Source organism: Urocitellus parryii, chromosome 9 (genome assembly GCF_045843805.1).
Source record: "Urocitellus parryii isolate mUroPar1 chromosome 9, mUroPar1.hap1, whole genome shotgun sequence".
Taxonomy (NCBI): Eukaryota; Metazoa; Chordata; class Mammalia; order Rodentia; family Sciuridae; genus Urocitellus; species Urocitellus parryii.
Window position 1 is genome coordinate 22790093 of NC_135539.1, and position 25711 is coordinate 22815803.

The window sequence follows — 25711 nt, forward strand, 5'->3', positions numbered from 1 at the left end:
ATTGAACCCAGGGCTTTGTACATGCTAGGCACTCTATCCCCAAACCTTAAAAAAAAAAAAAAAATTTTTTTAAGACCTGGTCTTGCTCGACTGGCCTTGAACTTGTGATCCTCCTGGCTCAGCTTCCTGAGTTTTGGGAATACAGGTGTGTCACTACATCTTGCCTTGTTTATAAGGGTTTTTATAGACGCAGCTCGATTGGCTTGTTAATTGGCCATTGGTGATTTAAAGTCTCTAGCCCCAAGGATTGGGAGGGATGTTACACTTGTACACCTTTAAGGGGACTGCAAATTAGCACAACTACTTTGGAAAGCCACTTGGGAGGTTCCTCAAAAAGCCAGGGGAGTGGATGGGGCTGGGGATATGGCTCAAGTAGTAGCGTGCTCGCCTGGCATGCATGAGGCACTGGGTTCGAACCTCAGCACCACATAAAAATAAAATAAAGATATTGTGTCCACCTAAAGCTAAAAAAATTAATATTTTTTTTAAAAAGCCAGGAGAGGATCCACCATATGACCCAGCTGTTCCACCATTAAATCAGCATGCCCTATCGGTACAGTCACTTCAGTATTTAGAGTAGCACAGTTCACAGTAGCCAAGCTATGGAACCAGCTCGATGTCCATCAACAGATGAATAGATAAAGAAAATGTATATATACCCAATGGAGTTTTACTCAGCCTAAAGTAAATGAAATCATGGCATTAGCTGGTAAATGGATGGAACTAGAGAACGTTGGCTTAAGTGAAACAAGTGATTCCCGAAGCCAAGGGCCACATGTTTTCTCTCATATGTGGAAGCTGGAGAGAGAAAAGGGGATCTCCTGAAACAGAAGGGAGGACAGTAGAATAGAAGCAAGGGGCCAGTGGCAGGGAGGAGGGAAGGAAAGGGGAAGAACTAGGGGTTGAAATTGACAGATTATGCTGTGTGCATGTATGAATACGTCACAGTGCATTCTGATTTTATATGTAACTACAGTGCACTAATTTTACAAAATCAATGGAAGCCCAATAAAGGACAGGAAGGAGTGGGGAAAGGGAGGACGGGAAGGAGAAGGTAAGTAGTAGGGGTTGAAATGGAGCAGAGTATGTTTTATGCATTTATGAATATGTTAGAATGAACCCCACTGTTATGTGAACGACCGATAAGGCACTAATAAAAAAGTGAGATCTCTAGCCCTTTTCCCCTCATCCTGAAGCTGTTTAGGGGCCCACAAGAGTCCTTTCATTAGCATGAATTCATATGACTGAAAGGTGCTCACTGTGACTAATAAATGATAGTCCTGTCACTCATAAACTATGTTATACTACAGACCTTTTTGTCCATGTCATATAACAATAGTCAGAGGAACTATAATATTCTCCTGAGTTGTCCTCTGTTCTGTACAAGATCCCAGAAATGTGTGGAGTTTAAAGCACATTTTTATTTACTATTTAACCAGGAATCGAGCCCAGGGGCACTTTACCACTGAACCACATCCCCAGCCCTCTTTTTATTTTTCATCTTGAGACAGTGTTTTGCTAAATTGTTTAGGGCCTCACTAAATTGCTGAGTCTGGCCTCAAACCTGTGATTCTCCTGAGCTGCTGGGATTACAGGCATGTATCATCATGCCCAGCCTAAGTACATTTTTTTTTTTTAAGATTTTAGTTGTTAATGGATATAATTTCTGTGTGGTGCTGAGGATCGAACTCAGGCCTCACATATGTTAGGCAAGCACTCTACCACTGAGCCACAACCCCAGCCCCTAAGTCCATTTTTAAGAGAGATAAAATATGGGGCTGGGGATTTAGCTCAGGTGGTAGAGTGCTTGCCTCACATGCACAAGGCCCTGGGTTCGATCCCCAGCACCACAAAACAACAACAAAACCATATAAGATATCTTTTCACTAGACTAGAAGTGCTGTTGACCAACTTTACTACTGGTTATGCTCTTTTTTAACAGTGACATTCCAGGCTGTCTACATTCTTTCAAAACTATTCTTGAAATAAACTTTAAGTGAGGGTTTTGCTTTTACAGGGTTACTTTGTATAGAAAAGATTTAGGTACTCAGTTGATACTATTTGGTTTTATTTTTATTTTGTTTTTGAGACAGCATTTCTCTTCTTGCCCAGGCTAGCCCCAAGCTCCTGGGCTCAATAATCCTCCTGCCTCAGCCTCCTGAGTAGACGGGCTAGAGGTGCCCATTGCCACACCTGGTGTGTTGGTTGACTTAAGTAGGAATAAACACACATTGTAGTAATTAGTGAGTAATGAGTGAGTTGCCAGCATGGTGGCCATACCTGTGATTCTAGTGGCTTGGGAGGCTGGAGGCATGAGAATTACAAGTTCAAAACCAGCCTTAGCAATTTAGCCAAATCCTGTCTCAAAAATAACAAGGGCTGGGATGTAACTCAGTGGATAGTGTTCCTGGGTTCAATCCCTAGTACCAAAACAAAAAACAAAAAACCAAGAAATTTTATGTGATGTGGCCATGTAGAACTCAGGCTTGGGGATAGAGCAAGTCTGGATTCAAACCCCCGCTCTTCCCCCACTGACTCACTCACTTCTTTGGGTACTTGGGTACGTAGGTGACCTAATCTCTTTGGCCTCAGTGCATTGGGGTGTAATGAAGGAAGTGAAGACAGTGCCTGTCTAACCCCGAGGATAGTAGTTGGGAGTAGGGATCCTGAGAGGGCTTCTCTCTGGGCTGGGTGGTGGCTGGGCGTAGTTCTCACTGTGACTCACCCGCTGGCTGTCCTGCTGGGAAGGCTTTGAAACTGTTTACAGTGGGGCCTGGAGTGCTTCCTAAACCTGGTCGACTGGGTGTACTTGAAATGCAAGCTTCCTTTCTTCATTCACAGCACCCGATGGTTTTAAGTTGAGGGGCCAGTGTTGCCACTTGGGCCCTGGCCAGAGCTGAAAGCTGTGACGTGGGCGAAGTTGTTCTTTTGCGTCTAACCTTCTTCTTCCCTTCTTTGATCTCACACACCAAATACCCTTGGTTGTTCAAAACTACCTCACCTGTTCCCTGCCGTGACCTGTGCCTGTAACCAGATTTCTCTTCTGTTAGTACGATTGACTTTTAGGATAGAGAAACAGCCACATGTCAATTTTAGTAATTTATAAAGAGTTAACTGAATTAATCTTTATTTACTTTTTTTTTTTTTTTTGGTGCCAGTGATCACCAGGACCTTACTCTACCCTGAACCCCTGCATTTACATTTTAAAAGAGGTGGTTTTGTTTGTTTGTTTTGTTTTTTAACAAACAAATGCCTTCTTTTGGGAAGGCATTTCCCAGAGGGGAGTATGCACAAGTAAGACAGTGAAGCCGGTGGTTGGGTCTCTGCACCTTGCCTGGCTTTGGAGTTAGTGCAGAGCTGAGTTCTGCTCCAGCCCCTGCCGTGTAAGCAGCAGCAGCAGCAACAGCAGCATGGTTCAGTCCCCGCACACCAGGAGCCTCAGCTGCTCACTTGTGGACACCACTGGGAACCCCCAATGGATGAGAAGTGCTGGTGCTCAGCACACAGTAGCCTTCACCCTGGGTAAGCCATTGTCAGGGCAGGTAGAGGGCTCTGTGGCTAGCACTGTGGTCAGATGCAAATGCTCGGTTCCCCATGGTTTTCTTGCTCTTATTCCTGCTCCATCGCTTAGGCAGCATGTTGGGATCTCCAGTCTTAATTTGGATTTGCTTGCCTCCCCTTCACTTTGCCAGGTTTTGCTTCGGATTTTGAAGCTATGTTATTCAGTGCATACATACATTTAGGGTTGCTGCATGGTGAAGAATTAACCCCTTTCTCACCACGAAACGCCTCTTTATTCTAAGTGTTGTGGTCCAGGTTCTGAGATTGATTTTTGTCTGATATTGATAAAGTCACTTAAGCTGGTTTGATCACTTGGATGTTTTGCCTTTTTCCCCTTCTTCAATTTCAAACATATGGTATCTTTAAAGTGACAGGATACAGTGGAATTTTATTTTTCTTTTGCTTTTTTTCTATATGGGGGATTGAGCCAAGGGGCACTTAACCACTGAGCCATACCCTCAGCTCTTTCTATGTTGTTATTTTGAGACAGCCAAAGTTTAAGCTTAAGAATGTTTTACAGTACCCTGAGTGAAATTGCACATCTTGCCTATGTTAAAATCCACCTAGCTGGGCATAGTGGCTCACACTTTCAAGCCTAGCTGTTCAGGAGGCTAAGGCAAGAGGATTGCAAGGTCAAGGCCAGCCTGGGCAATTTAGTGAGACCCTGTCTCAAAAAAAAAAAAAAAAAAAAAAAAAAAATCCATCTGTGACTCCTTTCTGTGCACAACTGTCTTGGAATTCTTTCTCTTTCTTGTTGGACTACTGGATTTATTTATCTTTGTCTCTTTCTAGAAGTCATTCAGGAGAGTAGCCCTTAGTTTGTAATGTTGCTTGCAGATATTTTTTTCAGTTTTCTCTAACTTTTGACTTACAGTGTTCTTTGCCATACATACACTGGGTTTTTGGTGGAGGGCAGGGGCCGGGGATTGAACTTGGGGGCGCTAAACCACTGAGCCACATCCCCAGCCTTTTTTGTATTTTATTTTAGAGACTGGATCTGCCTGAGTTTCTTAGGGCCTTGCTAAGTTGCTGAGGCTGGCATGAACTCATGATCCTCCTGCTTCAGCCTCCTAAGCCACTGGGATTACAGGCATGTGCCACCATGCTGGGTTTTGTGTGCTTCTTTTCTTACTGGGGATCGAACCCAGGGGTGCTCTATCATGGAGCTGCATCCCCAGCACCTCCATCCCCTTTATTTTTTAAGCTTGGGACACAGTTTCTCAAGTTGCCCTGGCTGGCCTCAAATTTGCAATTCTACTACCTCCTGTATAGCTAGGATTATAGGGTGCACCACCATACCCATCTCTTTTTTCCTGAATAATGTAATTGAATTCTTTTCTTTTAGAATTTCTGAATTTTGAGTCATATGAAACACTTGATAATCTAAATATAGACAAATACTTGACTTGGAGGAAGAACTAACTATAAAATACAGTGTTGTTGTGCTACCTACTCATAATTCAGTGGGTGGGGGGAATACTTTTGCTTTAGTTTCAACATCACTGAAGTCAGTCAATACTACTTAGCTTAATAACCAATGATGTAATAGTAAGTGGTGGACTCTTCAGTTTGCCATAGTTAGTAGTATATTTTTTTGGATAATTGTCTTGTCTCGTCAGAATAAACCAGTCACCCTAATAGGAATTGTGCTTTCATTCTCTTAAAATTTTATTACAACCACATCATTAAAATGTACCAAGAGTTTAAGTACTAAAGTTCAAAAAACAAGGTGAGAAGTTACTCTAAGAATGTGCGTATGTAAGAGGCTGGTTTACCTTTCTTTTGTTGTTTTGGTATTGGGGATTGAATCCAGGGGCATTTTACCACTGAGCCACATCCCCAGTCCTTTTTTATTTTGACACAGGTCTCACTATGTTGCTTAGGGCCTTGCTAAGTTGCTGAGGCTGGCCTTGCACTTGTGGTCCTCCGGCCTCTACCTCCCAAGCTGCTGGGATTACAGGCGTGCACCACCACACCTGGCTTACTGACCTTTGTTTTTGTGTATGAATGGAGATTGTGGGAGTATGAGAGACTTGAATTCCTTGCAGATTTTGACTTGAAAGTGCTGCTCAAGCTTAGGCAGTTCAGGTGAGCTAGACCAGGTGTAGCTCACACCTTCTAAAAGCACTTGCTTTCTGTTCTGCAACTTGTTTCTGTTCTGTGGAGTCCCATTCTCCTTTAAGTGTAGTGTGCACCCGGTTATCAGACAGTGTGCTCGATTTCCTCACCTCTTTGATGTGTGCTCCGTCCCGTTCTTCATGCTGCTTTGAGTGCCTTGTTTCACTTTGATCAATGAGACTTGAAAACTGAATGGTAGGTAAAATAGTTTTGTTTCCACGTAAAGAAGTCAGCCTTTGCCTTTTTCCAAGTACAGTGGGATTTGAAAAGCTGTTTTCCATGTCATCTAATATTTCTGTGCTTCTACTATTGGTTACTTTCCTTGTTGACTAGGCAGTCTATTTTTTTTTAATTTTAATATTTATTTATTTAGTTAGTTTTCGGTGGACACAACATCTTTGTTTGTATGTGGTGCTGAGGATCGAACCCGGGCCGCACACATGCCAGGCGAGCGCGCTACCGCTTGAGCCACATCCCCAGCCCAGACTAGGCAGTCTTTGAGAAAGCCGTTTAAGATAATGGTACATTTTCAGTGTTGATGGATAAATACATACATCAGTTCATGCTGTATTTTGGTCAAGAAAATCCTATAGAGCAATTTTTTAGTATCTTTTAGATCATGTCACTTTGTTTACTTTTACTTCCTGTTCATAAAATAGTTTTCTGCTTACTTTAAGGAAAGTTGTCAAATGTTTAAACATTAAATGATTTAAATTTGAGTTTAACTTTGATTAAACATAATCTAAATTATCTTAAAGTTAGATACTTAATGATTCCATGCATAGATCTTCTGTGTGATGAAATTTGCTATTTATTTTCCTAGCAGAAATTCAGGAAGCAAAAGCTCCCAGTCCTTCCATAAACCGGCAGACCAGCATTGAAACAGACCGAGTGTCTAAGGAGTTCATCGAGTTTCTCAAGACCTTCCACAAGACTGGACAAGAGATCTATAAACAGACCAAGATGTTCTTGGAAGGAATACATTACAAAAGGGTAGGTTGAGAGTACTCACTGCTGTCAGAGGCTTAGTTTCAGGAAAAGTCATTGAGATAATATTAGAGTATAATCTTGTGATTTTACCCTGAGAAAATCAAGACCAATTGTTGACTAAAAAAATCCTTAAAACCTGGCTCTGGGCAAGTATTTTTCCACTGCAGCTCAATGAAGTTTAGATCATCTTTGTAGGGAAATTCTGACATTGAAGCCACTTGAATTATGTGCTTAAGTAATAGCCCTGGTAGCTTGCTACCTCGTAGGGAGGATAAACTGCAAGCAGCCAGATACCTTCACTCTCTCTAATAATGACTAGACTGGTAGGTCTAGGCAGTGACATTGTTTGTTTTGTCTTCTGTTTTTGTGTTTTTAGTTTTTCTCCTCTTGTTCAGGTAGGGAAAGATAGAATTTAAACACTGAAGGGGACTTCAGCACTGTCTAGTCTCAGTCCCTGTGTTTCATAGATGAGAGAGCTGAGAGCCGTAGAGGAGGGAGGGACCTGTTCAAAACTACAGAGCTAAGTTTTTACCAGAGTAGGAACTGGAGCTGTGACTTCCACACCTGTCTCTTGAGCCCGTGATTTCTAAACCATAATTTCAATTGCAGAATTCATAAGACTACCCATGAAGGAATTCATTTTGTAAACAGGGGTTAATTCTACTTTAATATTCTTTAACCTTGTCAAAATTAACTCTATCTCTTCTGTGACATGAAGAGGTCTTAAGAGAAAGGAAAAAGGGAATTTTAAAAACAGCAGAATGTTGAACTGCTTCACGGTTTTTAAACATCACTAGACCAATAAGCAAGGAAAAGGGAATTTTAAAAACAGCAGAATGTTGAACTGCTTCATGGTTTTCAAACATCACTAGACCAATAAGCAGTAGACTTCTATTTAAAAAAAAAAAAAAATTTTTTTTTTTTCCTCCCAGCTGGGGATTGAACTCAGGCATCATGCATGCCAGGCTTTACCACTGAGCCACATCCTCAGCCATTTTTATTTATTTTGAGACAGGGTCTTACTAAGTTTCCCAGAGTGGCTTTGAACTTTCTGAATTTGTGATCCTTCTGTCTCAGTCTCCCTAATAACTAGGATTACAGGTGTATCCAGCTTGTCAAAATATTTTTTAAATGTCAAATTCAGTTTCTAAAGGAAAAAGCTTTCTTTCTTGCTCTTTAGGAATATAATGACATTGTAAGTAAGTAGCCCTCTTTTCCTTTTTAGGTATTTTGAGCAAATAATTACATTTGGAGTTCAGGCATGGAGGCAAGCCATTGTTTTGTTTGTTTGTTTAATGTTAGAAGCAATGATAGGCTTCCTTAATGAAGAACTCAGAGTTCATTTGACATACAGCTCTCCTTTTCTAGCAGAATTAAAAACTGAAATTTTATACTTTATTCTTTAGCCCATGGTCTATGACACATATAGCATACATACTGTTTCATACTGTATTTAAGAAAGCTACTCAATTGGGTTTGTTTTACTTTTGCTCAGAAGTGTGCTTTTGTGACTTTTTATTCAGTGTACTAATCAACAGGTGTAGGTACCGCCATGCATAGCTCTTTTCAGGGCATTATTAATTGGTATCAGAGACCTGGGTATGATCTCAGTTTCCTCCTGTTTTAAGAGCTGCTATGCAGCCCAGTCTTCATTTCTGCACTGTGTCTCATGGTTATGTGGGCAAAGCCTATGCAGGCATCTTAGGAATCTTCGGCATGTGACACAAGGCCTGGCATAGGTAGTGAGCAGATGTGGTGGTGGTGGTGGTGGTCTTTGGTACTGGGGATCAAACCTGGGGCATTTCACCATTGAGCCACATCTGCAGCCCCCCCACCCCCCCACCCCCGCTTTTTTTTTTTTTTGAGACAGGGTTTCCCTAAGTTGCTTAGGACCTCACTAAGTTGCTGAGGCTGGGTTCAAAGTTGTGATCTTCTTGCCCCAGCCTCCTGAGACACTGGAATCACAAGTGAGCGCCCATACCCAGCAGAACAGGTTTGTTTGTTTGTGGGTTTTTGTTTTTTTTTTTTTTTTTTTTTTTTTTTAGCACTGAGGATTAAACTCGGGTACTCAACCACTGAGCCGCATCCCCAGCCCTATTTTGTATTTTATTTAGAGACGGGGTCTCACTGAGTTATTTAGCGCCTCACTTTATTTAGCTGAGGCTAGCTTTGAACTCCTGATCCTCCTCCCTCACTCTCCCGAGCCACCAGTGCCTCACATGTGCCAAGCAAGTGCTTTACCACGGAGCCACAACCCCAGCCCAGAGTATTTTCTTGATTAAAAAAAAAGTTTATTATAACCTCTACAGATGACATATATGAGTTTATTTATAGCCAGGTACTACCTAGCTGCTAAAAATGATTAACCTAACTCTTCTCTGGGAATGTGAGATGAACAACATACCTGAACAGTTCTGGCCAGTAATTGAACTTGAATAAAACAGAACAAAAACAATTTATACTCTCTCATTTGTCTGGATGTAGAAATACTTAAAATAATGAACCTGGTGTGACTGCCTTTTTCAGCATATGAGGACTGCATACATGGTATACTTGAAATGAGTATGCTTAATTTTTAAATTTTATTTAAAAGGATTAGACCTCTGGTGTGCTTATTTTCCTGAAAAATCATTGAAGGCAGCAGAAATAAGCAATTAAAAAATATGAAGCTGAGGATATACAGATATATAGAGTGACTACCTAGTTGTGTAAGAGGTGGGTTCAATCCCTAGCTCTGGGGGAGGAAAAGAAATTAAAACCTAAATAGATTAAATAGATTAACAGCAGTACAAAAGAGATTTAATGAAGGCAGGAGATGGTAGAGTGGTAGAGTACTTACCTAGCATGCATGAGGCCATGGGTTCAATCCCCAGCACCATAAAGGAAAGAAAAGAAAAAAGTTAACCCGAACAATAGGAGATCTAAATTCTAATAATGGGAGTCTCACATGAAATACATAGAAAACTTGATTAAGGAAATAGTTGCATGTTTTCAAAACTGAAGGTGAAAAAAAAAGTTAAACAGTACCTTTCAGTATTAATATTGAAGGAGATATGCCCATTTCTGTTTTAAACTATAAAGAAAAATGTTTTTACGAAAAATAATTGATTTTGTACTTAGTCATTGTAGAAAGGTAATTCCAGGTAATAGTTAGCAAATACTTGAGGAAAAGGGTTTATTTTTATATTGCTGGACTATTGTTTGTGGAAAAACCTTTTGGAATTTTGTAGAGGTTAAAAGAATTTATGAGCCCAAACCTGTCCCGTAGGTCTTGTGACAAGTACTGTGAAGGTGCAATCACCTTACTTGCAGCCTGACTACTGAGCCAGCCATGGTTTCATGGATTCTTGCAGAAGACATGAGTCTCCTGGGTCAGAGATAAAAGGCCAGTTTATTACTGATAGCAATAGCCAAATTATCAGCATTTGCACTAATTCCTTCAGTATTTAGTCCTACGGGCAATGCAAAGATGACAGGTAATGCTGGTAGTCACAGTTGCGTTAGAGAAGAGGAACCTTGAACTTAGATCCTGAATCTTTCACATGGACAGTGAGTCAGCCGGATCTTTGCTCTAAAAGGAATCATTGTCTTTATTGTATTGGGACAGTAAACAATCTACCCTTTCCTCTTTCTCTGCCTCCTAGTACTCTATATAAATACCCTTGAAAAGAGTGCAATGCCAAGGCCCTCATTGCCTCTGTTGTATGGAAGAGATGAGGGTTATTTCCCAGTGTCTTCACAGTATTACAAAGGGGGATGATAATAACGGATCACATTTACTCCTTCAGAGAAGGTTGAGCTAACCACATGCCCGGCTCTGATAACTGATCTGAGGTATAATGGTGAACAAAGCCCTCTTAGCCATGAGTTTTAGTTGGGTGGTTGGGGGTGGGAATAAGCAACAATCAGATCTATTAGAAAAAAGTTTTCTGAATTATAACATAAAATTTTAGTGACTGTGCAAAACCGGGGATGGTGATCCATTATCATCAGTACAACAGGACACTTAGGTCTTGAAAAGGTCAAAGTGTTTCCAGTTAACTGTAATAATCCTATGAATGACTACAGTTTGTTCATAGTTAAGCTGGGCATGGTGGCAAGCACCTGCATTCCCAGCTGCTCAGGGGGCTGAGGCAGGGGAATCTGCCCAGGAGTTCACAGCCAGCTTGGGCAACATAGTGAGACCCTGTCTCAGAAGAGAAAAAAGTGAGAGAGTTACATGTCCTTCTTGTTTACGATGATAATAGAATAGCAGAATGCTGGCTTTTTATCTTCCCCTTTAGACAGAAGGCTCTGGGAGCATTTTATTAACCTTTTTATAACATTGTTGGGCAGTTTTACTATTTATGTGTTAAGTTTCTTTCTAAGTGGATAGAAATATGATTTTCAGAAAATTTTAGGGGGAAATAATCTTTGGGAAAACAGAATGATAGAAGTATAAAATTTTTGTGAAGAGGAGGAAAGAAAAATTCATGGAAAGGAGGCTTCTAAAATCTAGTAGCCTTTGAGATGTATTCTAAAATGAAAGCTATCACAACCAGATGAGATTTTGGTAAAAATCAGTGATACCAGAAGCAGTGTGAGTTCTTCAGGAGTAAATTGTACGACAAGTGGAGAGAAGGGGAGACAGAGCCCCGTCTTGCTACCAGCTGCTGAAAGACCCAGCTTACGCATAGACTGTTCTAGATGCGAGTTTCCTGTGGAAGCTAAGCGGGAACATCTCAGAGGAAAGGATTGAGGCTTATCACAGCTGTGGAGAGAAGTTGAGCTGAGCTGCTGGCGCTGTTTCAGTGGCCAGGGGAGGTGAGTGGGAGTAACTTGTAAAGTGGAGCTCGAGGAGAGTGGGGGCGCTCAATGCTGCGTTGTGTGCGAACCCACCAAGGCGGGAGGCCAGGATTTCCTGCTGAGGATTGATTTTAAGCCAGCCAGGGCTCCTCTGTGGATGACCAATGTAGACAGCATGGGACTGCAGGCAGAGTGACCCCAAAGTGCCATGGGGCTTACCGACTTGGAAGGCTGTGCTTTCTAGGGGAACTGAGGGGACTGGTGAGAGTGAGGCCAGTCTGCACAGAGAACAGTGTAGTAGTGTAGAGAGGTGGAAAGCCAGGAACAAGGCCTCGAGCAGCAGGGCAGTCAGGAGTCGGCAGGGTGGCACACCATGGACACCGAGAGAGTCGGTGTCCAGATCCTGAGCCGGGACCACCAGTTCAATGCTAGTATCTGAAATAAATTGAAGAGTGGGAAAGAGCAAAAGTTGGGGAATAGCTGAGTGTAGATGGGCGGTGAGGAAGGCCCTTTTCACATCAGCTTAAAGTTGACATTGACATTGGAGAAGGTGAACAGTAGACACACAGTGTACCTGTATAATCACTAAAAGCAAATAAAATCACAGAGCCCCACGTTATAGGGGTGTGGTGAAGTCAGTGACTGCACTCGGCTAATGGCAGTGCACATTGGGTTTCTGAGGATTGGATCCAGCAGTAGATACTTGGAGCTATCAAGGTGATTTAATGCCACTTTTGGAATAGTTACAAAAAAGTAACTCAAAAGATAACAGTCTCAAAAAAATTGTACATAGGCCGGGCTCAGTGGTGCACAGCTGTAATCCCAGCACCTTGGGAGGCTGAGGCAGGAGGTTTGGGAGTTCAAAGTAAGCCTCAGCAAAAGCAAGGCACTAAGCATAGACTCTGGCTCTAAATAAATAGAAATATTTATAAATAAAATACAAAATAGGACTGGGGATGTGACTCAGTGGTCGAGAGTTCCCCTGAGTTCAATCCCTGGTCCCTGTCCACCTCAGCAAAAAAAAAAAAAAAATTGTTCATGACTACTAAAAGGGAAGCAGGGAGCTGGGGTTGTAGCTCAGTGGTAGGGCAATCACCTAGCATGTGTGAAACACTGGGTTCAATTCTCAGTACCACATTTTAATAAAAATAAAGTTCCAACAACAACAACAAAATATTTTAAAAAGGGGAGGGGGAAGCAGGCCAAATGCACAGTGATAGAGCATGGTTAAACAAATTGGCTACGCCATCAAAGATGATTAAGTAGATTAGATGGATGAAAATGTACATAAGTTATGTTAAGAATATGTATATAGAGTGAAAAATTAAAAGGTCATGACATCATAAAATATGAATGGGTAGGTTATTGTTCCTTGCAGAATGAATATAATTTGTAAGTACTTTTCAGATGAGCACCAGTGCAAGGAGTTGGTTTGGAAACCTCTCACGGTTGAGAGCTCTGCTTGGGTGCTTTGTCCAGCTGCCAAGCAGCCTTTTCCTCCCTCTATTTCAGGATCTGAGCATTGAGGAGCAGTCAGAGTGTACTCAGGATTTTTACCAGAATGTGGCAGAAAGAATGCAGACCCGTGGAAAAGGTAACTGTGCTAGCCAGCCATTGAGGGTTGCTGGTGTTGGCACAGGCTGCCGCCCACCTCCTGACAGTGCCCTCCTCCTCTGCCAGCCTGGCTGGTTGGCCACAGCCTTCAGTGAACCACTGCATGACGTCGTGGCCACTGGCTCATACTTGGTAGTGCCTTCCAAGACAACCAGAGCAGTGGAGCGTTGTCTGAACAGGTGTTGCCATCTCTGTTGTGGGTGAAGGGGAAGTAGATTGAAGCCCTTTTATCCATTGGAAAGCTTTTCTAAACGAATCCCCATTTTAGAGTCACCATTTTGGTAATTCATTGTTGATGATGATGATGTCCTTAAGGGAGTTCGGGCAACCAAAAAAAACATGAGAATCATGGACTTGGGATTTTAAAGATTCTTCTGAAATTTGACCTGCTTTGCTGTTGTACCTTAGGATGTACTCAGCACACACGCCTATCCAAGAACCTGCCCCACATGTACCTCGGGGATCTCAGTGGTGTTATAGTAACCCTCCGAGAGATGAAAGGAAGCTGGCCAGTGTCCCTGGGTCTTGGGAATTCAAGTCCTTGGCTGATGACCATGCTGAGGTTATGTAGCAGATAGTGTGAAGATGTTCTCTTAATTTAAAATGTCCGCCCTTCTCTTGAGCTTTTTGTATCCACCGTGTGTTTCAGTGCCTCCAGAAAGAGTTGAGAAGATAATGGATCAGATTGAAAAGTACATCATGACGCGCCTCTATAAACACGTGTTCTGCCCAGAAACCACAGACGATGAGAAGAAGGACCTCGCCATTCAGAAGAGGATCAGGTACTCATCTTGCTTTCTTCTGTTTGGAAGAACACGTTGTCCGAAAGTAAGGCACCTGTGCTTCAGCCCTCAGGAGACTGAGAAAGCCACACTGCCTGCCTGTGCCTGAGCACAGGACGGCTGTGGCCCCAGAGGAAGGGCCTGGGGTAGTCTTGCTCGTATGTCAGACTCCAGCAGTTTCAGATTTGTGTTTGAAATTGATTCACATCACCAAGATTTCCAGGGAACAGGACTGGTTTTTGTGTTTCTGTGCATTGTTGTCTGGCAGGGGCTGTGAATACCCCCTCAGGTGTCACCTTCCTTCGCACCTCTGTGCCCACTGTTCAGCCGTTCCTGCAGTCACTCCTTTCCCAATCTCAGGACCAGTGGAGTAAGCCACAGTGCTCTGCAGTCCACTGGTGGTGGCACGCTTGGGGACAGGCCTCCTAGGTGTGGGAATGGTTCCAGGGCTGGGCCCTAATGTGTGTGGAGGAGAGGGCCCTGGGAATCCCAAACAAGGGCCACACAAGGGACTGGTAGCTCTTTACCCAGAGGTAAGCAGTCGGTGCTGGGCCAGGGGAAGGTGGAGTCCGTGGTGGGAGCCAGACGTAGCGAGTGGCTGCTAGACTGAGGTTCGGGTGAGCATTAGCTACACAAGTAGAGAGGTCCACAGCAGTCTTGGTAGGGACTTGGGGAGTGTAAAGGACATTGAGGATGCAGAGCAGCAGTTGTTCTCAGATCTACATGTAGAGTGCTTTCCAGTCTCAGTAGTAAATACTTCTTTCACCCAGTGTAATGGTCTCGTGTTCTTCTTGTGACAGGCGTGGAGGAGACACCTCGTTTTAGCATTCTCTTTACTTGGTTAGGTCAATTGAGCTCCTGATGCATGCAGAGGTGTTGCTCTTGGGCCCAGGATGGTCTGATTGCTCAGCGATGCCCCTTTCCTGTAGCTGAAGGGAGGGCAAGACAAAAGACCACCTCCCATTCTTGGAACTCTCTTGACTGTCTCTCTCTTTGTAGAGCCCTGCACTGGGTTACACCTCAGATGCTTTGTGTCCCTGTCAATGAAGAAATTCCAGAAGTGTCTGACATGGTGGTGAAAGCGATCACAGGTCAGTGAAACAGGCTGTTGGTGGGTGCTCCCTGGTGGCTTGACATTGCTGTCAGTCCAGTTTTCAGTGAGCAAAAGTCAGGAAAGTGTTTGCAAGAGTGTTTTCTGAATTTGATGCATTCAGAATAGCAGATAAACTCCTTTTCCCCTTCATTTTTAGAGATCAGAGTCTTATTGTTCGAGCATTGAACTAGGGGCAAATAGAGCTAAAATGAATTTTTTAAGACTGAGTTGCATTTGTGTATTCAAAATAATTTTGAATGCAAGCAGGGAATTGGTGAGGCACAGTAATCCCTGAGCTGGAGAACATTAAGAAGGTGCCTCTGGTTGGTCATTAACCCGAGGGAGGGGTATGCTTAGAATGATTCCCTGGTTTGATCAGGAAGTAAACAAAGTGCCCCAGATGGATGTGGCCCTATCATTCTGTGCAGATGCAGGCATCTGATGCCGTGTCTGTCCATTATTCAGAGGAGTAACCACTCCTGCTAGGAGGTGGTGCAGGATGGCACAAGTTCAGCACAGTCGTTAAGAGGCCTTGGCCAGCCTCCCCTCCACCAGGGAGGGAGTCGGAAGGCTCCTCCCCTGGCTGCTGCTGCTGCTGCTGCTGCTGCTGCTGAAGTCCTGCTGGGGAGCAGAGGGGGTCCCTAGGTGCTGCAGTGCCAGAGGCAGGCCACCAGCAGGCTGCTCCAGGAGAGCCACCGGGAGAGATGGTGGTTTCATGAGGGCTGTGAAGAGGGGGTTCCCACATACTAGGTTCCCACGGGAACCTGCTTATCTCGGTGCCTCTGTGCATGGGTCTCTCCAGATGTTCTCTGCCTCCTGAGGCTCTGCACCCTTCAGCTCCTGTAGCTAGGTCGGCTACTCTCATTTTCGTGCAGGTTCTGAGGACTAAGTGTAGCTGGTCTAGCTAAATACTGTTGTCATCATTGTGCCAGGCTTTCTCACTAGGCTTTCACAGGTCCCAGTACTGAAAGCTCCGTCCTTGTCCCCGATGCCCATCAACAAGGTCAAGATTTTGAAAGGGATAAGTTCCATTGTTCTGCCAGCAAAGGAGAAAGGCACTGGACTCAGGTCTCAGAGGCTGCCATTCTAGCTGTGGGGACAGATACTGTCAGAGGATGTGGCCAATGTTCACTTCATCCTTAAGAGGGCTATTGTCCCACCTCCAGGTCTGCAGTCTCTTTGTTCAAATGGGCAGTAATTTGAAAGGCTGAGAGCTCGGCTGGGCACAGGAGGAGTGCTATTCCCTGGTGTTGTGGAGGGAGGGGGAAGGGTGGGGAGTGGACCTCTGCTACAGCGCAGTCACCCAGCCCTACCCTCTGCTCAGGGACCCCGTAGGAGATCAGAGGTGGGCTTGGACTTAGTGTTTGGTTTTTCCAGAGACTAAAAACCACAGGGCAGACCATGTGAAACCAAAAATCGCAAGTGGAAAACTGTTGTTTGCTTAAAATAGAACTAAAAAAGAGTATTGCAGGATGTCCAGAGTTGAACAGCCTTTGTAAGGCCACACTTTCTCAAGGCAGCTGAGATAGGGTTCAAGAGATCTTTTGATAGTAGGAATTCAAAAACAAACCTTCAAAAAGCCTTCTTGGTCTTTCTCTCCCATCTTGGTCCCCAAGTCTTGTCACTTTCTAATCTAAAATTGTCTGCCTGAGTACAAGAGTCACCAAAGTGGACACTAGCTGTAAACAGTAAAATTAGGAGTATTGGCTGGATTTCCCCAGGTCACCCCGTGTGCTCCGAGTTGGCCCTGTGAGTCTTGTTTGTTTACACACTAGTTGATGTCTGTTTCTAGAGGAAGGTAGATGGGGAAGGGTCCTCCTGGTCCCAGCCTTGGCACTGGGGCTCCTGGAATGGGCTTCTCTGTTGTGGGAGGCCTACTGTGATGAAAGGCTTTGAGACCCTTCAGAGGACAGTATGCTAGAGGAGCTGGTCATAGGGCTGGAAGCAGCTCACATGTGCAGATGTGCAGCAAAGTCAAGCATGCAGAAACAGCCTCAGGAGGATGGGTCCCGAAGCTGCAGGGAGAGATGGCTAGTCTACCCCTGTGTGTTTTTCCTCTGATAGCTAGAGGAAAGAAAGTTTAAAACCACTAATGTGAAAAACCAAAAACCAAGAAACTTTTTTTTTTTTTTAAAGAGAGAGTGAGAGAGGAGAGAGAGAATTTTTAATATTTATTTTTTAGTTCTCGGCAGACACAACATCTTTGTTGGTATGTGGTGCTGAGGATCGAACCCCGGTCGCACGCATGCCAGGCGAGCGCACTACCGCTTGAGCCACATCCCCAGCCCAACCAAGAAACTTTTGAAATCTTAATCCTACAAATTTGATCTTAAAACTCTTTGAGAGATGCTCCAACAATAGTTTTACCTTTTAATCAAATTCAAGGAGAAAAATCTTATTCATTGAAAAACTTTTCCCAAGGGAATCACTGGATCTTGAAGCCTGGCCACGGCTGACCAGGTCTGAACCACCCGTTTCCCAGTGCAGTGGTCCTGAGGCCTGACTTGGCAGCTGTGGTGTCCTGGGCTGTGGACTTGCACCTAAGTAGGGAATGTCCACAGGGGCCTTGGCTGGTGCCCAGGGTTCATGTGAGGCTTCCGGTGTAAGGAGGCAGGAGCAGTGAATGCAGCCATCCAGGGATGGTGGGACAGGCAGGACATGCAGCCAGTCCCTCCACATGGTGTGGTTCATACACTCCTGGGCAGGGGACCCATTTTCAGGGCAGAGAGGTAACAGCTGTAAGGTCTGCTGCAGAGCTGCAGAAATGGGAAAAATCATCCAGGCCAGTCAAACACGGTTCAGGAGTCCCTTTTCTTTCTCTCACTCTTCTCCCTCCCTTGCTCCCTCGCTCCCACCGCTTCTTCCTTACCTCCTGCAGTGGGGTCTCCATGGGTTGCCCAGGATGGTCTGGAACTCTGGGCTCAAGTGAACATTCTGCCTCAATCTCCCGAGTAGCTGGACTACAGGCGTACCGCCTTTCCCAGCTTCAGGATTTCTTAAAAGAAGAATGTGTCCCCCCAGAGAGGAGAGGGAGGATCCCATCATCAGCTTCTCTTAGCTCCAAGAGTTTGGGTACAAGGAGATGTCAGTGCCTTTGGTCAGTGTCTAAAGTCCCTGTTCTCATTAAGCGGCTGCTCTTACGACCTCTGCCTGACCTGGAGCCATCTGCCTAGAACACTGGTTCTCAGCTGGGTACCACTGCCCCCAGGGAACATTTGGCATCATCTGGGAGAGAAAAAAAGTCATTTTTTTCCTGGTGCTGTGGATCAAGCCCAGGGCCTCAAGCATGCTAAGCAGGCACTCTACCCCGTCCCCATCTGGAGACTATTTGAATGCCTGCCACATCTACAGAGGAGCTGGTGACTCTGGAGGGTGAGGTCAAAGGTGCTCTGAACATCCTTGGGACAGTCAGTCCCCTACAGCTAGGTAGGTGCTGGAGTGAGAAAACATGACCCAGAGGTCTGACCTGTGCTGCGGTCAGAATTCCACGAAAGATCAACCTGGACGTTGGGGTGGGCTAAGGTAGGCATACTCAGCCCTACTGGTTGCTGGTAAAAGCCCTGGACAGAGACCCAGTGCAGTCATCCCACAGCTTGAGTGTCAGTCACAGTAAGCAGTAAGGGCAGGAAATCATGACTCCAAGTAAAACAAAGGCGGCTGTGAGTTTCTTGCTTTTCACTTTTTCCTCCCATTTCATCCAGTGAAGGGCCATGTGAATCAGGGGGCTGCACGCTGGAGTTGGGTTCCAGAAGGACTCAATTGGGGGCGGAGGAGCAGCACCTGGAAATCATCCTTGTCCCATCCGCCTCCTGCTTCCCTCCCCTCCCCTCCCCTCCCCTCCCCTCCCCTCCCCTCCCTTCCCTTCCCTTCCCTTCCCTTCCCTTCCCTTCCCTTCCCCTCCCCTCCCTCTGCCTGCCAGTTCTGCCCAACAGTGGCAGCCAGACACACTGCACTTGTTACTCACTTTGGAAAGGAAAGACTAATGAGCAAGAGGTTGAAAGTTTGATAAAGTTAAGACTGGGAGCTCAGGGGAAGGGTATGCAAGGCCCTGGGTTTGATCCCTTTGAAAAGGTTTAAAATAGAGTCTCAAAATCAACAGTAAAAGGTAGAAGGCTAAATAAGATAAATGAAAACAGTAACGATGGAGCTGGGCACAGGGTACTCCCTGCAGTTTCAGCAGCAGGGGTTGCAGGTTTGAGGCCAGCCTATACGATTAGTAGGACCCTGTCTCAAAAAATTTTAGGAGAAAAAAGTAGTAAAAGTGGTAATAAAGAAAAAAGGAGGTGCACTGACTTACTCCAAAGTAGGGGTGGGGGGAGATTGGGACATAGCAATGATAATTATAAGCCAGAATTGAAAGATTAAGGGAGCCTGACCACACACGTGCGTTATGTAATTCACACACCCCAAATTGTGAGTGTGGCGAGTAAACACATTAGGCAGTTAAAATAAGGCCCCTGCGCTGTCTGGCACATCTGACCCCACACCTTGTCTTCCCATCTGGGATCCTGGGAGGCCCCCAGAGAGCAGGGCCCAGCGCACACCGCCGTCTGCCACAACAAGTATGCATGGTCAGGTTGAGCTACCTCGCCGCCTTTCCTTCCCTGAAGCCCAGCTGAATTAGATGTGTGCACATTGACACACATTCTCTCCTCTTGTTATTTGGGCCATATTGACCGTTGTACTTAGTCCATCCTTCAGCCGGGCACATGGCCCATGCCTGTGATTCCAGTGACTTGGGGAGGCTGAGGCAGGAGAATCACAAGTTTGAGGCCAGCTTTGGTAACTTAGCAAGACCCTGTCTTAAAATAAAGAGGGCTGGGGATGTGGCTCAGTGGTAGAGCACCCACCCCTGGGTTCAATCCCTGGTAACAAAAAAATGTAAAGATAAAGAAAAAAAACATCCTTCATAATCTCTTCTCCTGTATGTGTGTGAAAGTCAGACCGACACTAAGGATCAAACCCAGGGGCTCTCTTCCACTGAGCCACATCCCCACCCTTTGGTTTTCTGATTTTTTTTTTTATTAGACCATTACAGTTACGCATAATATTTGGGTTCCTTTTGACAACATTGTACATGCACGGAATTTGGTTTCAATCCCGCTCCCCTCCCTTTTCTTCCTCTCCTCTCTCCCCCTATTTTTGATCTTCCTTTCACACCTTCATTTACCCATTTTTTTATTGGTACTTTACATGTACATAAAAGTGGTATTTCCTTTGGAGCTTTTATGTGTGTGTATAACACAATTCTGTTAGATTCTGTTAGAGACAGGGTCTCACTACGTTGCTCAGGTTCTTTTTTTTTTTTTTTTAAAGAGAGAGTGAGAGAGGAGAGAGAGAGATAGAGAGAATTTTTAATATTTATTTTTTAGTTCTCGGTGGACATAACATCTTTGTTGGTATGTGGTGCTGAGGATCAAACCCGGGCCGCACGCATGCCAGGCGAGCGCGCTACCGCTTGAGCCACATCCCCAGCCCCAGGTTCTTTTTTTTTTAAAGAGAGAGAATTTTAATATTTATTTTTTAGTTTTCGGCGGACACAACATCTTTGTTTGTATGTGGTGCTGGCCGCACGCATGCTAGGCGAGCTCGCTACCGCTTGAGCCACATCCCCAGCCCTGCTCAGGTTCTTAATAGGTTGCCAAGGCTGGCCTGAACCTTGGGACCCTCCTGCCTCCTGAGTCCCTGGATCGCAGGCGTGAGCCACCCTGCCCAGCTGTCCTGCTCTTGTGCACTTCTAAGAGCCCATTAGTGTGGGGCATGTGGCTCACCCCAGTGATCATTGAAATTCAGGAGGCTGAGGCGGGAGGATTGCAAGTTCAAGGCCAGCCTAAACAACTTAGGGAGATGCTTGTCCCAAAACAAAAAAAAAAATAAAAGAATCAGGGGATATGGCTCAGTGGGGTCAGTCCCTAGAATTGCAAAAAGAACCCCCTCGTTGGATTTGGTGGTAGTCACAGGCAGTGAAGTAGTTTTCTGAGAGAAATGAAGAATTATTTTGAGGTAAATTTATACCCCTGCTTCATCCCTTCTGCCTGCAAGTGGGTTGTCAGTGTCCTGCAGCTTCTGTGGACACCTTAGCTGATGGAGATCCCAGCCACGGGGACTGGCTTGTCTGGGCCTGATCGGGCTGCATTCTGAGAGCCACATGAGGGGCTTGGTGTGGTAGCCATGTTGCTTTATTTATTTATTTATTTTGAAAATGGGCACAATATCTTTGTTTTATTTATTTATTTATTTTTATATGTGGTGCTGAGGATGGAACCCAGTGGCTCACGAAGCATGTGAGGTGAGCACTCAGCCACTGAGCCCCAGCTCCAGCCCCATGCCACGTTGCTTTTTACTTTTTTTTTTTTTTAATTTTTTATTTTTTTAGTTTTCGGCGGACACAACATCTTTGTTTGTATGTGGTGCCAAGGATCGAACCTGGGCCGCATGCATGCCAGGCGAGCGCACTACCGCTTGAGCCACATCCCCAGCCCCTTTACTTTATTTTTAACATGTTAACTTACACGTTAGTGGGGTTTGTCATATGGCTACACATGCAATGATCCCATCAGGGTCATTTCCTAAGTGCTTGTGAGCTGTGGCTGCCCCTCTGCTGTGGAACCCCTGGGTGGAGTCCCCACTGTCCAGCTATGTTGTCCCTGTGACCAGCTTCCTCCTTCCCCCTAGGAGTCACTACTGTGCTTACAAGTCAGCTTTAGCACAAAGTGGGCACCTTGAGACCTTGAGACGGAGTCTGAGACTCACAGAGAAACAGGCAGTGGGGAGGCTTCTTTAAACCATCTTCCTCCCAGTCTCCCACTGTGACTAGAAGCCAGTGGTAGATGAGGGCACGTTGTGTAGCTTCTCTCTCTTTTTTATTTGTTTATGTATCATATGTGTATTTTAGTTGTAGTTGGACACAGTGCCTTTATTTATCTTTATGTGGTGCTGAGGATGGAACCCAGTACCTCTCCTGTGCCAGGCAAGCACTCCACCCTGAGCCCCAGCCCCAGTCCCAGCTCCCATGTGCAGTCTCTCAGACCTCTGTTCCTCGCCCTGTGTGCTCTGAGCTCCAGGCGAAGCCTGTGGAAGCACTTGTGCTGCCTGGTGGGGCGCCTGCTCTGTGGGCAAACCCCGGTCACATTCATGAGCTGAGGGTGCAACCCAGTGCCTTACATGTGCCAGGCAAGCGCTCCACCACTGAGCCCCACCCAGCCCTATCCTGTTGTGCTCTTGGGCTCTGGGGTTTTCATGCTAGATGACCACTGGGGTGGGAGTCAGTGAGAACACCTGTGTAACCTGACAGATAAGGACAGTTACCCTCTTGCTTCTTGGGCGTGACTGTTTTCCCATGCGTAGCACTGTCTCTCTGCCCTGTAGACATCATTGAAATGGATTCGAAGCGTGTGCCTCGGGATAAGTTGGCCTGCATCACCAGGTGCAGCAAGCACATCTTCAATGCCATCAAGGTCACCAAGAGGGAGCCCGCTTCTGCAGATGACTTCTTGCCCACGCTCATCTACATCGTGCTGAAGGGCAACCCCCCACGCCTGCAGTCCAACATCCAGTACATCACCCGCTTCTGCAACCCTAGTCGGCTGATGACCGGGGAGGATGGCTACTATTTCACCAACCTGGTGAGGGCTGCGCTCAGTATTGTGCAGGAGACCAGGAAGGGGGTGCTCCAAGGCCGTGCGGGTCACTCATAGGCCTACAGCCGGTCCTTGCTCACAAGGGAGGAGTAGGCATGGCTAGGGTGCTCACTTTGTGTCACAGAGCCCTTGTGACCCAGAGTGTGTGACTCTACTGCAAACAGAGGGCACAGCCCCACCTCTATAGGCATCACCAAGGTCCTGGGTGGGCTGGGAGTCACTGCACTGGGCTGTTTCCACTCTGAGAGAGTCCAGTCTTCAACAGTAATCTTTTTATTTATTTATTTATTTATTTATTTATTTATTTTTTGAAGGAAAGGGGAGAAAGGAAGGAGACTTTGTGTGTGTGTGTGTGTGAGAGAGAGAGAGAGAGAGTGTGTGTGTGTGTGGTGCTGAGGATTGAACCCAGGGCCTTATGCATGCAAGGCAGGCAGGCCACCAATTGAGCTGAATCCCTAGCCCTGTATCCCCTTTTTTTTTTTTTTTTTTTTGGTACCATGAATTGAATTCAGGGTCACACCACCACTGAACCACATGCCCAGTCCTATTTTTAGAGACAGGGTCTCACTGAGTTGTTTAGCGCCTCGGCATTGCTGAGGCTGGCTTTGAACTCATAATCCTCCTGCCTCAGCCTCCCAAGCCACTGGAATTACAGATGTGTACCACTGCACCTGGCTCCTATAATCCATTTTTAAAACACTTGAAACAGTAGAATGAAATTCACCAAATTATACTGTGTACATACATGAATTCTACCCTTATGTGTATCTATAAAGTACTAATTTTAAACAAAAACTGTAAATAAACAGAAGGAAAACCAGTAGAGAGGAGGAACAAGGAGGGAAAGGGGAAGCACTGGGGACTGAGTGGAGCGAATTCTGTCCCATGCATGTGTGACTGTATCTGTTCCTGTGTGTGCCTGTAGCGCACCAGAGCAAGCCCCAGGAAGCGATGGGGGTCACTCGGCCTGCTCTGCTTCCCCCGGCACCCTGATGCCACCTTTGTCTGGAGTTGGTTTTGTCCCTTGGCTCCTACCACCCACTTCCCCTTGTCCCTGTGTGGCCTTGGTGTTTCCCCCTTGAGTTCCTCCCTGGCGTCTGTCCTCCACTGTCTCCTGTGCTGTCTCGCCTGGTCACAGAGCTCTGCCTGTCTTGGGCTCACACAATTTGCTGAGAGCTGAGACTCTTTCTCTTCAGTGGCCTTTTCTTTCCCGCCCTGTGTCCATTCACACTCCAGGGGTGTCAGGATCTCCTTGGGTTCCCTCCCCGGGCAGTAGGGGAGTGGCCACACAGAAGTCAGTTGTGAGGGTGACACATGCTCCTTAGAGGGGTGACTTGCTCTGAGCAGTAGTGTAGGTGGGTGGGTTTCTCAGAAGATGTTCTGAGAGTCATCTGTTTCTCTCTTTTTTGTTGTACATACTTTTCTTGTGAAAATAGCTTTTTCCCTACTTCTTTTTATTGGCGCATTATAATTGTGTTGAAAATAGCTTTTTAAAAAATATGCATCTAGTATATGTCCCTTGTAGAAAATTTTAGTCAGTATGAGAAAGCGGCAGGCCTCTCCTAACTGGGCCTTCTGTGCTGGCCTTGGCTGCCCAGTTGCTCTCCCCTGCAGAGCCAGGAATGTTAGAGCGCCAGCAACTCCCCCAGGGTTACACAACACTGCTGTTCAGGGACAGAGGTGACAGCTGACCACTGATGTTAATACCTCTCCAAGGACCAGAGGTCTATGTGCATCAGGGTTTCCAGGATCCACAGGCACCAGCTGCCCCTGCCTGGCCAGAGCTCTGCAGGGAGTGGCTGGTGGATCCCTGCGAGCTGCACACAGGCCTGGACCTCCTGGGAGAATGAAGGATGGACCTCCTGGGAGAATGAAGGAAATATGGTTGGTGGTTTTTGAAGCTGACATACATGGAGGTTCACTCGTCTGTGTGTTTACTTTTGCTTCCATTTTAACTTCTCTGTGACAAGGTTTTAAAAATCTGTTTGAATACTTACAGCTTGTCTAATCTGACTGTAATACCGTCCTCCTCTTCCTGCAGTGCTGTGCTGTGGCTTTCATTGAGAAATTAGATGCCCAGTCTTTGAATCTGAGTCAGGAGGATTTTGATCGCTACATGTCTGGCCAGACCTCTCCCAGGAAGCAAGAGCCCGAGGGCTGGTCTCCTGATGCCTGCTTAGGTGTGAAGCAGATGTATAAGAACTTGGATCTCCTGTCTCAGTTGAATGAAAGACAGGAAAGAATCATGAATGAAGCCAAGAAACTTGAAAAAGACTTAATAGATTGGACAGATGGAATTGCAAAAGAAGTTCAAGACATTGTGGAGAAATATCCACTGGAAATTAAGCCCCAAAGTCAACCATTAGCAGCTATTGACTCTGAAAATGTTGAAAATGACAAACTCCCCCCACCATTACAGCCTCAGGTTTATGCCGGATGAGGACCTGACGTGGGAGTGTTGCTCTAGGCCTGCAGCCTGCAAGCGGGGTCTGGAGTTCGACTCCATTGCTTATAGATGCCAGAGCATTTTTAAGGTACAGTTCGTGGGGGTGGTTTGTTTGTTTTGTTTTGTTTTTCCGGGTAGGAGAAGCTTAGTTAATAATAAAGTACTATTTATTTGAGTTATTGAAACAGATTCATTTAAGGCTTGTGTGGAAACTTTGCCTACACCTTCTTTTCCTCCATGATTTTCTGTGGGCCTCCTCAGTTCGCTGTGGTCTGTTTTGGGGGAGTAGTTGCCTTCTAAAGGGTGAAACAAGCAAATGCTGTCAAGTTGTGTTTAAGAGAGTCCTCTGTTACCACTGTCCCACGGTTTGAAGGAGTTTGTAATTGTAAAGGCAGAAGAAATGTTGATAAGTAAATATGTAAAATTGTAAATATGTATAAAAAAAAGAACGGGTGTCTGCTGCACGTGGCATTTCATGTGTTTTTTTAATTTAGTTTCAAATGAACTCTGTGGGGTGTTTGTCTTTAGCACCATCTTATTTGGTTTGCCCACCCAGAGGAACCCAGGAGCCTTTCTGTGTACCCCTTGCACTGTGGACCTCATCTTGGACAATGAGGTCAGTGTAGCCGAGGCTATGACACCTGAGGTGACACCAGTTGTCCTGAGTCACGGCCACTTGCTG

At 45.4% G+C, this 25711-nt stretch overlaps 1 protein-coding gene across 2 annotated transcripts in view; it reads left to right on the plus strand.

Annotated features, from left to right (window-relative positions):
• The window catches only part of Rabgef1 (RAB guanine nucleotide exchange factor 1), a 60691-nt gene extending 35487 nt beyond the window's left edge, over positions 1-25204 (plus strand). Inside the window, exons 4-9 of one of the 2 annotated variants that reach the window (XM_026400351.2) lie at positions 6503-6672; positions 12967-13048; positions 13718-13850; positions 14850-14941; positions 22312-22568; positions 24625-25204. In XM_026400351.2, coding sequence (XP_026256136.1) covers positions 6503-6672; positions 12967-13048; positions 13718-13850; positions 14850-14941; positions 22312-22568; positions 24625-25023 — 1133 coding nt within the window. In that variant the 3' untranslated portion in view covers positions 25024-25204. The remainder of the gene's footprint in view (positions 1-6502; positions 6673-12966; positions 13049-13717; positions 13851-14849; positions 14942-22311; positions 22569-24624) is intronic. The other variant, XM_026400350.2, reaches the window with a different exon arrangement.
• Positions 25205-25711: the final 507 nt, after the last annotated feature.